General features: G+C 34.9%; 1 protein-coding gene across 3 annotated transcripts in view; it reads right to left on the reverse strand.

Annotated features, from left to right (window-relative positions):
* ATP7 (copper-transporting ATPase 1) overlaps nucleotides 1-15114 on the reverse strand; it is a 185973-nt gene that overhangs the window by 128945 nt on the left and 41914 nt on the right. For all 3 annotated transcript variants that reach the window (XM_090403124.1, XM_090403125.1, XM_090403126.1), the window contains 2 exons: nucleotides 8653-8816; nucleotides 8246-8407 (listed from right to left, as the gene is read on the reverse strand). In XM_090403124.1, the coding sequence (XP_090259250.1) occupies nucleotides 8246-8407; nucleotides 8653-8816 (326 nt within the window). The remainder of the gene's footprint in view (nucleotides 1-8245; nucleotides 8408-8652; nucleotides 8817-15114) is intronic.

Raw genomic sequence — 15114 nt, forward strand, 5'->3', positions numbered from 1 at the left:
GCAACTTCTCTAGAATATACTATCAAAACATTGGAAATGAATTTTATAGTCTGAATATCTCTATAGCTGCCCAAACCACAATCTAATGTTTACTATTTACAGAGGGTAAGTGTCAGAACATGCAAGTATACTGACCAGTTTTCCGTTTTTGAAGAAAAGGAGGCAAGAAGAATCAGAAAATCCAAGTAGGATGTATTAAACCATACATTAAACCAAATGACTAAACAAATAGACAGATAATAGCTGTAAAAATTCCATAAAAATTCAAAGTATTAATTAGACATTCAACATGTTGTTTCTCCAAAGAACATATGCAAAATGATGAGGAAGTAAAATAGGTTCATTAAGTATGGTATCAAAACAGAATATTGTACTATCAGAACATCCATATATATAAACTCTCTAATATGTTCAAAACAATCTTTAATTTTTTGTTGCATACTCATTTTTAACGTCATTCTTTATATAACTGAAATCCAGACATTCTATTTTTAGGGTGTTTTTAGTCTTAAATTATGAAACAATTGGAACATGGTCCGAGTCTATATCTGTTCCTGGGTATGTTTTTGTATGCACAATACTATTTCGAAATCTTTTTCTACTTATTATGTAATCAGTCTGGGTTCTGGTTTTACCATCTGAGCTTACCCAGATATATAGTCATCTTTTTTGGTTGTTGAAAGAAGGTATTTGCCTTTATCAGATCAGTTTGCTTATAAAACTCAATTAACCTTACATCTCTGTCATTCATATCACCAAGTCCAAAGTTACCAATTACTGGGAACACACTCCTCTTCCCAGTAATTGTGGATCCAAATTGTTGGATCAAGTTGGATCAATAGGAAGATATACCTGGGGATACCAATGTTAAAAGGTTTTCCTGCAAATTTAATTAGTACGATTCTGTCACTTCCAGGTCAATGTAAAATTTAGGTATTTTTTTTATTATTCTTTATATATATATATATATATATATATATATATATATATATATTTGTTTGATTGCTCCTTTTTAACTTCTACTTTAATCCTTACTTCCTCAAGGCCGTAATAATGCTTCTTCATGTGCACGAAACTTTAGAACCAAGGAAGTACCTCTGGCTGGAGCTAATTCCTTTGTCTGAACTACTGGCGTCTTTCTATATTGAATTCTGAAAAATTTATTTGTTTATATCGACTGCGCTATCAGAATTTGCAGATATGATTTGAATATCCTTCCAAAAAAAAACACTCAGCAAAACACGGAACTTTCCTCTCTTACTTATCACTAAATCTAGCCACGCAAAATTACTATTTTTCAGTCATGGCTACTTATCTCTCAAGGTCACACAGGTTCAAATTTTTTATGAGAAGTGCATTGACATGTAGGAATCAGGCAAGTTATTTGACAAATAAAATAATTTATTCATGCTAACTGAATGTATAATAAAGTTAACACTAAGCACAGAAATTTTTTCAGGCTCTATACTTCTTCAGCGAAATATGTATAATCTATCTATAAATAATCCTCCTCCTAGTTTAACAATTCTCTCTTAAACAACGTGTTTAAGGTAATACTTGAGCCATACACAGAGAAAACTTACACATGCTATACAATAGGCAGACTTAGCAAATAAACAATATTAAGCATATTAAAATTTCACCTTATATTAATGCAATCCTATCTCACACAACTAAGCAAGTTAATTCACATTGGTTAGCTAAATGCCTTCAGTCCTCACGAAATATTAACATTAAAACTTGAGAGAAATCTCTGTCGCAATTTCCCCCTCTAGTAAAATACAATATAACAGACCTCACTTGGTATATAGTCATCTAGTCCACATTAGTAGATTTTTGAAATCGTTATCCTCCGTTACGTTCTGATCTTGGTTACACACAGGCACCTTTTTCCGAGATCGATGAGGTCACTTCTTATTTTTAAGATCGTCAGGAAACTTGGCGGCTGGAAGTCCGGAACTGACTTTTTTCAATACTCAAATGAATTATCTCGCACTTCGAGCGTCTGTTGGCTGGAACATGGGTCCCCGACCTTGAATCGGCATGACATATTCGAACCTGAAGCCGGAACAGAATTTGGCGAAGCGAACTTATCCTGCCACGTATATCGAAAACCTCTCTTCCTATGTGGCCATCTACCAGACAACGACTGCCCTCTACTAAGGCTTACAAAAAACTGACTATGACAACAATGAACCACGGCAAGATTCATAGGTATTCAAAGAGGTCTATTCCCCCCCCCCCTCACACACACACATGCACAGTTTGGTCACTGCGTTAAGGCAGGAAACCTTGTACGTTCTTGACCTTTGTGAGTGCAGTAGCCTAAGGTCATGTTCTTAATCTTGTCTGGGATATCTTTGTCTTAACAATTTATTAATACAATTCATTCAGACATTTTTTTTCTTTGTCTTTTGGTCTTTTTGAACAGAAAAATTAAAGTTAAATATTAACTAAAATTACAAGTATATTAGATTAATTTTATTTCCCAAGTAAAATCGGTATAGAATAATCGTTTTTCTAAAATCCTTCTATACAAGATTTTACACCAATATCCAAGAATGCTTTTGGAAATTCCTTGTTCATCATGAACCAAATGTCTCTTGTATTTTCTTCACTTCCAGAACAGATCAACGTAAAGTCATCTCTTTCAATTTTTCCATTTCCTGTCCATCTAGTCTCACAAGCCCCCATTACATCTAGCTTCATGTTTAACATCTTTTCCATTAAAATGTCAAAATTTACCAATTTGGTATGATGTGCTAACATTCCCAGTAGCTATTCGTAAACACCTATTTGCGGTTTTCAGATGAACTTGATCCAATGATGGCCATCCTGATGGCTTTGGGACATCGTCTTCATAAGCCATGTTGTTGGCTTATGAAGATGATGGCAACCTGAGATCCATAATGTCCAGTAGAAGGATAAGATGGAGAGGATCTAATCTCTTCCATCTTAAAGTATTACAGCAACTATAATCATTCTGATAATGCCTATAAGTTCCTGGAAATGAGCCTTTCTGACATCATTTGTTTTCAACCTCAAGCCAGTACTTATAAGAGCTGCTTCCCTGGATCAGGATTTCACTATTGCCTAAGTTAGCCAGATTCTCAGGGTTCCTAAGACCTTACCATACTGGCTCAGGGTACAAAAGCTCCGACCTCACCTTTGCAGGCACTCCCATACTTCTCTGTTGTCTCCCTACCACAACGAGGATGTTTAGATTTGACTCCAGGAGGGAGTAATGCTAGTAGAGTTCAAAAATAAATAAACAAACAAATAAAAATGAATTACAGCCATGAGGTTTATTTAGTAAGACTACTTCTCAAAATTGAGAGAGTCTGAGGCAATCATTCTTATTTAAATTCAATTGATCACAGCTTTCTTTATACAATCTTCTGCATACTGTAAATTTGTAGTCTCTTTTCATCCTATTTACAAGTTGGCGATTTTTTCTGCTCTCTCGCTCTGAAAGGTTGCTGTTTCCTCTTTCCACATCCAAGAGTATATCAAGTTCTGTATGCATGGCATGTGGTCTTTCACATTATGGGCCGACTGGTACACTAGGTATATTTATGGTATACCTAGAAACACACCGATTATATTTATTTTGGTAAGTCTAGTCCAATGGAAAAAGACTAAGATGTTACATAAAAGGTCGTTTGAAAGATTATTTAATAAAGAAAGCTGTAAGGGTCTTATTCAGTAGCCACAGTTAAGAACTGTACTAGAGATTGGCTCCACATAATGCAACCTAGATAACACTAAACAGTCTACAACACTGGATGACAATCTGCAAAGATCTCTTATTTAATTAACTAGCATGTGTACAAAGCAAGTATAGCAAAACACTGCAAATATGCAAAACATTAATAGAGCTCAGGCCTCTCCATATCAAACAATAAAGAATATTAGACCTATAATCACCATTTGCCAACTGAATACTAAAGGCTTGAATAAAGTAGAAGGTGAATACCTACCCAAAATTTTAAGAGAATTTAATACTGATGTCACAGTTATTCAGGAAACATACAGACTGAACAGGACCTCCAAAGAAGAGAAAAGTATAGGATATGTTGCCCTTAGTGCTACATTGCACACTGTTTAAAGAAGGCTTTCAACATAACTTGAAAAAATTGGTGTTTTTATAGATCTTTCATATAGTGTGGAAACAAACTTTTGAGAAACTGTTGGGAATAATTCCCGAAAGAAAACAGTTTAAATTATAAATGAAATTACAACCAACACTGTTTCAGGTGTTTATGAACAATATTCCTAGTACAGTCAAAAAACTGAAAGGGTTCAGTGTTGGAACCTTGACATTAATATAAATATATATATATGATCTACCACAAATTACTTCTAAAAATTTATTTATGCAGATGATATGGCTATAGCGATAAAAACAATATTATTAATACAGAAGAAATCTTCAGCTGGAATCTCGAAAAACAGAGTTCTTTGGCTTGGAAAATGGATGCTATGTCTTAATGCTACCAAAAACAGAAGTCTGTTGCTTCTAATTTAATTCTAAAACAACAAATGCAAGACTCAATTTTAATGGCATAGAAATTTTGCATAGCCTGCATTCCAAGTATCTGTGTGTGACGCCAGATCAAAATCTTTGATGTAAGACAAGACAAGAACAAGAAACAATATAATGCACAAGTTAAATAGAACAACTTAAGGAGCATTTTTCCATAAACCCTTTGAATAAAAGCTTTGAGCCTTGTGTATTCAGCTACAGAATGTTGTGCACCAGTATGGCTGAAAAGTGCATATATGAGAAAAGTTGACAAACAACTAAATATAACTATGAGACATCACAGGAACTGTTATAACAACTATTCATGGCTATTAGCCTTGCACCTGCACAAATTTACAATTCAGCTGCATTACTTAAAGAATACAACAAAATCATGTTAAATTAAAAACTACCAATTCATGAGAATGTTGTAAACTCAGTTCAACAAAAATTAGGAAACTATAGCCTCCCAATGACACTCACCATAAATTTTGTCTCAGATACAACAAATAATACATGGCTAATGGAGTTGAGAGATTTTACAACCAACAATTAATGTTAATCCCACAGAACTAACCACAAGTTTTAATTGTCCCCACCACATATAGTGTCAGATTTAAGGTGACCAGTGCGCACCACAGGGATCAGTCTGTGGTGCACAGTGGTCACCTTAAATCTTGCAGATTCACCCCCCCCCCCCACACACACACACAAAACCTTAGTACACCACTTTTTGATATCAGCCAGTCATTCACTTTTTTATCATAACACTATTAAAACACTGTATATTCAATACTGCTTTCTTTTAGTGATACTGAAAACTGTATCCGAAAGTTGTGTCCAAGAGTTGCAGGAATCGGTTTCTTTGGAGGATGGGAGGGAATTTTGCAGGGAATTAATCCTAAGATTTTAAGCAAACAATCTGGTTTTCATGATGTCAGTCCTGACCAGAACTTATTTGAAAAAACATACTGTAGTACTCATTCCCCTACTATTAATATCCTTTCATTCTCTACTAATGAAATATCTATAAGATAATAATTGTCACGTGCATTCCTTATAATCTCATGTAGCTCAAATGTTATATATTTCCTTGTACTTCACCCAACAGTTTGCAATTTACTGCAAAATTTGCCACATTCTGAAATTTTTCACATTTTAATATATGCACTACCATCAATATTTGTTCTATATATTTTTTTAAATTTATCTTTTATCACCAGCTGCTATATAAAATTAGGTACATTGTCAGGATACATCAGAAACTCTGTCTGGCAGTACATATTTCTAATTACTTTTTTATAAGGGCAATCTTGATTGCAGTAAATGTAACCTCATCATCTCATCTCATTTTCCCCTCTTTTACCTTACAGTGTCGCGGGTTTATTAATCATCAGACCTCAAACTGTTCACAGGATAAGGTGGTCAGCCTTATGCCCTGGTGTATCCTATGTCCGTAGTGTTGAGTTCTCAAGGCCAGTTTGCCTGCTTTGCGGAATGCAAAGCTGGCAAACTGTCCATGCCCAAGACCAGCTAACTTGGCTATGGCTGAGGAAGACCCTTCAGCTTCTCATGTCATTGACGGGAATCGAACCTAGGACACTCCTTCCCCAGGCATATGGTTGTGAAGCACACAGCCACTAGGCAAAACATGCAGACTAAATATAACCATGGGTACATTATCATAATTATTATTTGGAATCCATGGAAATGCACTTTTTCAGCATTGAAAATAGAAAAAGAAGTATGAATATGTTTACTAATCCTGTTTCTGGCTACCTCACTTAGATGCATCATGGCCTCAGCATTAATCCAATGTAACAGTAAAACAATGCAGCAATACTGTTAGCAGAACTACATGCTTTCATCTATTACTATTTTATAATCTTTTATGTTCTATAGTAGCAATTTAAACCAAAAATTGAAATAACTTTCAAAGTTTTAGAAACATAAAATTCTAAAATCCACCCAGACCAATCAGTACTGTTATTTGAAGTCTACATACAGTAATGAGACCATCCTGATAAATGCAAAACCATGAAAGGTTTTAGGTGATGATTATTCATACAAAACATGAAACAAAATAAATTACTTAGTTTGTTCCTCAGGTGTTGTTTATACTGTGAAGCATTGCTATAAATGTCCTAATAAATATTTATAAAAAAACATTCTCTAACTGTGATAATCACTTTTGAAAATGAATCCATCCTCCAAACAGCTAGATAAGATTTGGTATAAATTTCAGTTCCTTTTCTAAAGTCAAATTTAAGCTTACTGTTTTCCTTTGATTTATGTAGTTATTTTATAATTTTTATAGTAAATAATATTTCTTACCAAACACCTGATTTTTCCAACACTTTCATTGCAATATGATGCTGGTGGACATGCTAACTGCCTTCTACATGCATTATGCAAAATGTGTAAGAATAGACTTGATTCCCTTTGACCATTCATCCAATCCATACGCATTTTATTCCTCAGCTCAGAATGTATAGATTTTATTGATATTTGATATCTAAAATCCTTGTCAATCTCAATTTCTGTTTCAAATGAACTATTCACAGAGAAAAATATATTAAAATTATATAAAGCAATAACTATGATATAGCTGGATGGGATTTAATAAAATTTGGTGTTTGGCATGTCCATTCAGGTCTGACCATTTTTAAAAATGACATAATGACTTGAAATTATATGAAGAATTTCACTCTGGTCAGATGAAATTTAAAATGTGTCCAGCCATCTATATTTTGGTTTCAATATGGCCATTTTAATGGCAAAATATACACAATCATTCTAGATTAAACTGTTGTGATAATGAATGATGCTAATGTACAAGAATTCTATTATGAAATGTGTGTTTTTCATAATTATTCTGATCATTACTTTTGTTATTGACATGTTAAGGTCTTTCTGTCTTGAAAGACACTTGGCTTATTAAAAAATGAATTGCAAAAAATAATTCTCTGTTTCAGATATCTATCACTCATCTTTATAACAAATACATTCAAACATTACCTAAATAAAATGCTATTCAAAGCACACACTAGCAAAATTTTTACTACTGAACAGAACTGCCTGCATCAATCCAGTGCTGACATGCTCTGTAATAAAACTAATCTTATTACTTTATTGTCAGAACTAGTGTATCCATAGCATCACTTTGCCAGGCAAGGCAATGCTAAGTTAGGCTTCAACAATAATTAAATGATTGTCCATGCTGTGAAACATATTTTTTTTTAAAAGTAAAATGAAATAAAATAAATCTATCAAAATATAACAACAGTATTCACTGCTTATGAGCTTTCCTGGGTAATACTAAACCAGTCTATAAAAAAGCCAGAATTCTTATTTAGGTGTACAGTAGAATCCTTTAAAAACTACTAAATGAGAGAGTCCATGAACACATACATATATACAAAGATCAGTAGAAAAAAAAAATTCCTGTTCTTAGGCAAATCCTCTAAGAATGGATGAAAGAAGCAAACTGGTGAAGTGATCCCCATTATGCTCTATATAAATGAATAAATAATCTGTTCTATTAGGATTTTCTTTTGTTCTGTTTGGATTTTCATAAATTTATAGAATAAGTTGCACAATAATGTTTATATAAAAGTCAATAAACCAAGTAAACAATCTACTGGGGTAGGAGTTTCTTTTCACGTATAAAAATAAAAAGATATGCTTAAAATAATTCACATTTATCAAACAATGAAATACCTTTATTGTATTAATAATATCTCTTGGTCCAGTAACCTCTGGATCAAATTTGAACCTTCCTCTCTGAGTAGCAAGTGCAACTGAAGCCTTAACAATGCCCTGATGATTCACAACATTCGATTCAATTTTGTAGACACATGAAGAACATGTCATACCCTGAATCTATTACATAAAAATAATTAAAGGCATTAATGAAATACTTGGAAATTATATTAAAGCTTTAAATATGAGAACTGCTGCATTGAAAAATCATGTATTTGAAAGGCATAAAACTAATAATAAAAAAAAATTAAAAAAATAAAAAATTAGAAAAATTAATGTGATACATGTATTTCTTAAGGATTTTATATTCTGAAATATAGTAAAATTTTCTGAATAAAAAACATGAAAATTAAGTAATAACTCACATGTAATTCAACTTCTCCATACTGTGAAGTTACATCATCGATAACTGAAGATGGATAGCCAAGCTCAGTTATTGCATTTGCAAGCTGTGAGGGCATCACATATGCAGGATCAAATTTGATTTCTGCTTTGGCAGCCATCAAAGCAACTAACACACAGTGGACTCCTAAATACATAAAAATCATTACAATTTATAAAATTTTCATGCCAAATAAAATAAGTGAAAAATTAAATCTGTGCTTTAGGATGCACAGATTTAATTTTGAAATCATGAAGGAGAATCTCTAATAGTTAAAGAGAAAAATTAATTCAAGCATTCTTTTATGGTCTAATACACTGCCAAACAGAAATCCATACGAAATTTTTACAATTAGGATGTTTGAGTTTTTTTCTGCAGTGATAATTCTGAATTATTTTATTTTCATTTTTTTTCTCGTAGACAAGCTTATACATTGCTTATGCATTACTAAATCGCTCAAGGAATTGACAACGTAGATACGAATATAAATTAAATTACACTTTAATAAATATTTCTGATATCTCGGCAACGTCATGTTGCCATCTTCAAAAGGAACTTATAAAAAAAGGCACGTGCACGTAGGCACTACAACACAGTAACTGAGAATGAAGTGATGAAGCTATTATTCTCCTAAAAGTCCTGATGGTGCCCTCTAGCGGGCTAAGTAGGTGTTCTTGGCCGTTGGGCTGAAGGTCTGTTGATATAAGCCTCCCAAATTTGGGGCAGTCTCATACAACCAAATTTGTTGAGGTTTGGAGAGTTTCTTAGGGTTGAGGCTGATTCCATAAATAGTCTTGCGAATTTGTATTTGCTATGGTGTATTACTGTAGCTTTCTTTCACCGTATTCTGTGGTGGGTATATGGCATGGTCTGCAAGACAAGAATGGCTGTACTTGTGAAAACGGATGTAGTCCTTGTGTTCCGAAATTTTGATATTCGCTGTCCTCCCTGTTTGGCCAAAGTAAGACAGTTTACAGCTGCAAGAGACCTGGTATACACCAGGTAGGTCTAGGGGAAGTGGTTGGTCTTTAGTGGAGTGGATAAGGGATGCCAATTTTCTGTATGGTCTGTAAGAGGAGGTCAAGTCATGTTTTTTTAAGATTCTGGTAATTTTTTCCAAGGTGCCTCAGATGTAGGGAATGGTGATGGATTTAGAGTAATCCTTGTTGTGGAAGGGGGGGGGTTGTAGGTTTCAATATTTTTTTTATTTTTTTTAGGGGATAGCCATTGGCTGCGAAAGTGCTGAGGATGTGATTTAGCTCAGTGTTTAGGGCCATGTCGTTAGAACAGATTAGTTTAGCCCTGTTATATAGTGTTTTCACCGCTCTATATTGTTGTGTGGGGGGGGGGGGGGAGGATGTTGGTGAATGTACCCGCCTGTATGGGTGGGTTTTCTATGAACTGAGAAAACCAAGGTTCCATCAGGCTGGCGGGTGACTGAAAAGTTGATAAGGATGTTGGTAGGAAGTTTTTGATTGACGGTCGAGTTCTCTTTTAATTTTTCGACCTCGACCCGCTAGAGGGTACCATCAGGACTTTTAGGAGAACAATAGCTTCATCACTTCATTCTCAGTTACTGTGTTGTAGTGCCTACGTGCACGTGCCTTTTTTTATAAGTTCCTTTTGAAGATGGCAACGTGATGTTGCCGAAATATCGGAAATATTTATTAAAGCGTAATTTAATTTATATTCGTATCTATATCGTCAATTCCTTAAGTGATTTAGTAATGCATAACCAACGTATAAGCCTGTCTATGAGAATTACCATCATCCACGGAAATGCGATCGCACGGAAGGCCCGGCAATACGGTAAAATGAAGTTGTCTAGACAATTAAATTGTCTAACTTTCCTAAAATGCTGCCGGGATAATCGGATAATTAGCAGGCATTAACAAAGCTATTCGTGCTTTTGAAGAAGAGCTTTCGTGCACTTTAAATCACGAGCTTTGGTCAATTTTACATGACGTTTCATGTACCGCTGCAGACAAACAATTTGAAAAAATATGAGGTCGACAGATGAAAAAATTCGAAAAATTAAAAATGAACTTGACCGTCAATCAAAAATTTCCTATCAACACCGTAATCACCAAAAACCTTGGTTTTCTCAGTCACCCTGAAGCACTTAACGTGCTTTCACGTGGCCACAACTTCGTCATTGCTCCCAGAAAAATACCTAGTGTGAATATTATGATCCAGATTGAACGCGGAATCCGCCACCTTCCAAATCAAATTGCCAACAGTGTAAGACTGGATGTAGCTTGTGTCCTCTCCAAAGCAAGACCACCAAAAACAAACATATCCAACAAGGAATATAAAGCTCTGCAGGAAATGAGGAATAATAAAGAAATAGTTATCACCAAAGCGGATAAGGGAAATGCAACTGTAGTACTTAACCAAAAGGACTACACAGGTAAGCGTAATGCTCTTCTATTAGATCAGGCTACTTACCTCCCTATCGAATACAATCCCAACTCACAAATCAGAAAACTTCACAAGCTCTTTAAGAAAGTCACTTCTTGGCCTGTAGAAGCTACCACCAGATTAAAGCTGTTTAACTCTATACCCCCCCCCCATATTTATGGACTTCCAAAAATACATAAAGAAAATGTGCCATTACATCCCATAGTGGATGGCATTGATTCCCTCACATACAAATTAGCTAAACATTTGGCCAAGGTGCTCACACACTATACTGGCAACACACCATCACCCATAAAAAAAAATCAGCCCACTTCAAAGCCAGCATAGAAAACATTACACTCCAACATACTGACATAATGGTCAGCTTTGATGTCTCCTCCTTATTCACAAATGTCCCACTCAAGAAAACTTTAGAGCTAATCCAAGCTAAATTTTCTCCCCATATCTCAGCCCTATTCCAGTTCACAATGAACTCAGGCTATTTTGTTTGGCAGGGAAATTCTACAAACAAATAGAGGGGACAGCCGTGGGTTCACCACTCTCCCCACCCTTAGCCAATTTCTTTATGGAGATCTTTGAAGAAGAAGCCTTAGCCTCTGCCCCATAAAAACCAACCATATGGCTTCGCTACATTGATGATGCGTTTGCTATTTGGCCACATGGCTCTGATACACTCCTCTCCTTAACACACTTAAACAACCAACACCCCAGAATCAAGTTCACCCTGGAAAAAGAGGAAAACAACAGCCTCCCTTTTCTAGACACACTAGTCACCTGCCAGCCTGATGGAACCTTGGTTTTCTCAGTTTATAGAAAACCCACCCATACAGGCAGGTACATAGGTACATTCACCAACAATCCCCCCCCCCCCACTTCACAACAATATGGAGTAGTGAAAACACTATACCACAGGGCTAAACTGAACTAACGTTCAGTTTAGTCGTTATCTAAATTAAACTAAATCACATCCTCAACACTTTCTCAGCCAATGGCTACCCCCCCAAAAAAATACAGAAACATACAAACCACAACCCCCCCCCTCCACAACAAGGATTACTCTAAATCCATCACCATTCCCTACATCCGAGGCAACTTGGAAAAAATTACCAGAATCTTAAAAAAACATGACTTGATCTCCTCTTACAGACCATACAGAAAATTGGCATCCCTTATCCGCTCCACTAAAGACCAATCACTTCTCCTAGACCTACCTGGTGTATACCAGGTCCCTTGCAGCTGTAAAATGTCTTACTTTGGCCAAACAGTTCAGAATTTCGGAACACAAGGACTACATCCGTTTTCAAAGTACAGCCATTCTGGTCTTGCAGACCATGCTCTGGATACACACCACAGAATACGGTGGAAGAAAGCTACAGTAATACACCGTAGCAAATACAAATTCGCAAGACTATTTATGGAATCAGCCTCAGCCCTAAGAAACTCTCCAAACCTCAACAAATTTGGTTGTATGAGACTGTCCCAAATTTGGGAGGCTTACATTAGCAGACCTTCAGCTCAACAACCAAGAACACCTACTTAGCCTGCTAGAGGAAACCATCAGGACTTTTAGGAGAACAATAGCTTCATCACTTCATTCTCAGTTACTGTGTTGTAGTGCCTACATGCACGTGCCTTTTGAAGATGGCAATGTGACGTTGCCGAAATATTGGAAATATTTATTAAAGTGTAATTTAATTTATATTTGTATCTACGTTGACAATTCCTTAAGTGATTTATTAATATTTATATTTTACTGTGAAGGACAAGACAATCACTGACTTATTTGAAATGTTGCAAATTCTCTGCTCATTCAAAGTCATCATGCCAAAATGCTATGACCTATTTGGTATATGCTGAATACTTTTTAAGAATGCGAATATATCAAAAACACAAATTTGATGTTTCAAGTTCATAAAATTATAAACTTGAAACACTAAATAGTTAACTATTTACTAAATAATTAACTAAGATTTACAGAAACAAACCCGAGTCAATAAAAAAATGATTTCATGACAAATGTGTGTTATATAAAGAATATTAAACAAAGAATATTAGTAAACTAATTACATGAAATTTTATTGTCATATATTAGACATTATAGGATGATACTCACATATTTTATTAAAATAAAACTTTTACATGTTTTGTAAAAGTTTATTAATTTCTAAAATAAAGAACCAAGAGGCTTCATGTTGGTGATGCAAAATTACATCAGCAAAGTGGATATTAGATCCAGCATTATTTCAAAGCTGAATGTAGAAACTATGAAAGTTTCGTAAGTTGACCAGAGAGCTTGAGGGAATACATTCTTCGGCATTCATGAGTTCTAATATCTACTTTGCTTAAGTAATTTTGCATTGCTGAACTGACGTCTCTTGACTCTTAATTTTAGTAATTACTTTTATGTACAGATAGAGAATTCACTTACGAAAAAAACATTTCTGACATTTCAAGCTCCTTAGTACTGAATGAGAGTTTTTGCTCTTTTAAGGTTTCTCCCTGGTATCTGAAGAGAACCAACCAGTTCGAAACAGCTGTCAGGTCAGTGATACCTTATCGAAATGGACTAATAAAAGGCAAATATATAGATGCTTGGGCAGAACCTATATCTTAAGTAGTACACACTAAGGCAACTCATGAATGCCGAAGAATGTATTCCTGCAAGTTGTCTGGTCAACTTACGAAATTTTCATAGTTTCTACATTCAGTTTTGAAATAATGCTGGATCTAATATCCACTTTACTTTATGTAGTTTATTAATTTATTTGCTTTAACTAATAACATCTTCAGGAAATAAAGAAGACTAGAGAAATAAACAAAAACTTTGGAGAAACTCCAAACAAGTTAGTTATTTTGAGAAATACAACATTATAGCATAAATCAACTGCCATATTATGCATTTTTCTTGCAAATAGGTTCTAGATGGTTATTAGTGCAACAGAGATTGATATGTTACATATGCAAATGGAATGTAAGATGAGCCTTCTTGTTCAATGTGCCTTGAGAGCACATGACTACAGCTAATTCCCTGAAGATTCTTAATAGAAGGTTATCTTCTAGGTCAAGTTCTCATTAAGCAGAAATTTCCACATGGAATCTACATTTTCAGTATCACCACTAGTGTGGATTTCATCAATGCCAATCAACAGGGAATCTGCTTTCCTATGTCGCCCATCTTGACGAATACAATGAAAAGTCTGGCAAATCACAAATGGTGGCCTATGATATATGCAAGGTTTATGGCCATGTCTGCACAAAGACCTATTAATTAAGTTCTCTAAATTCTGTGACTGGTTGCCAGTTTCTTAATTGGATATTCACTACATATGATGAAAGATGGTGTCCCATCTTCCATGCAAAATGACGAGGGTTCCACATAGTTTTGTTCTCTTACCCACTCACTTTCTACTATATATTAATGACCTACTACTGCCAACCCAATACAGTTTTGCTGTTGAGTGCAAAATGCATTCCTTCTCATCCATTAAACCTCATACTATGCAAACCACCAGAACATCAACTTCTACTATCCTAAATTCCAATCTCCAAACCATTCTTCACTTGGGTTTGTATAATCGTCATCAAATTTAATGCTAACAAAACACAATCCTGCTTTATTTCCCCCCCTAAAAAAAAGTAAATAAATAACATTTCTTCCAGCCTTATGTTTGACAACACCAGAATCTCAAAACTAGATGAAATGTCTCTTCTTGGAATAACATTAACATCAAATCTCTCAGTCTCACACACATAAAAATATTACAAATCTGGCTGACTACAAAATACTATATTCACATCAGGGGTAATGTCCTTAAGATCTCTCTAAAAATACTTGATTCAGTCCAGAACAGAGTGATTAGACTGATTAATGACCCATCTCTTACCAATTCGCTCACATTCACACAGATGTTTAGCATCTGCTGCTGCTGCAAGCATCTTGTAAACACTTCCATACTGTTCATCTAACCTAGGATCAATAATTTTCCATCTCTCTCTCTCTCTCTACTAATCTGTTGATATGTGT

Source organism: Typopeltis vanoorti, chromosome 13, assembly GCF_054136105.1.
Source record: "Typopeltis vanoorti isolate ZY-2024b chromosome 13, IOZ_Tvanoo_1.0, whole genome shotgun sequence".
Classification (NCBI taxonomy): Eukaryota; Metazoa; Arthropoda; class Arachnida; order Uropygi; family Thelyphonidae; genus Typopeltis; species Typopeltis vanoorti.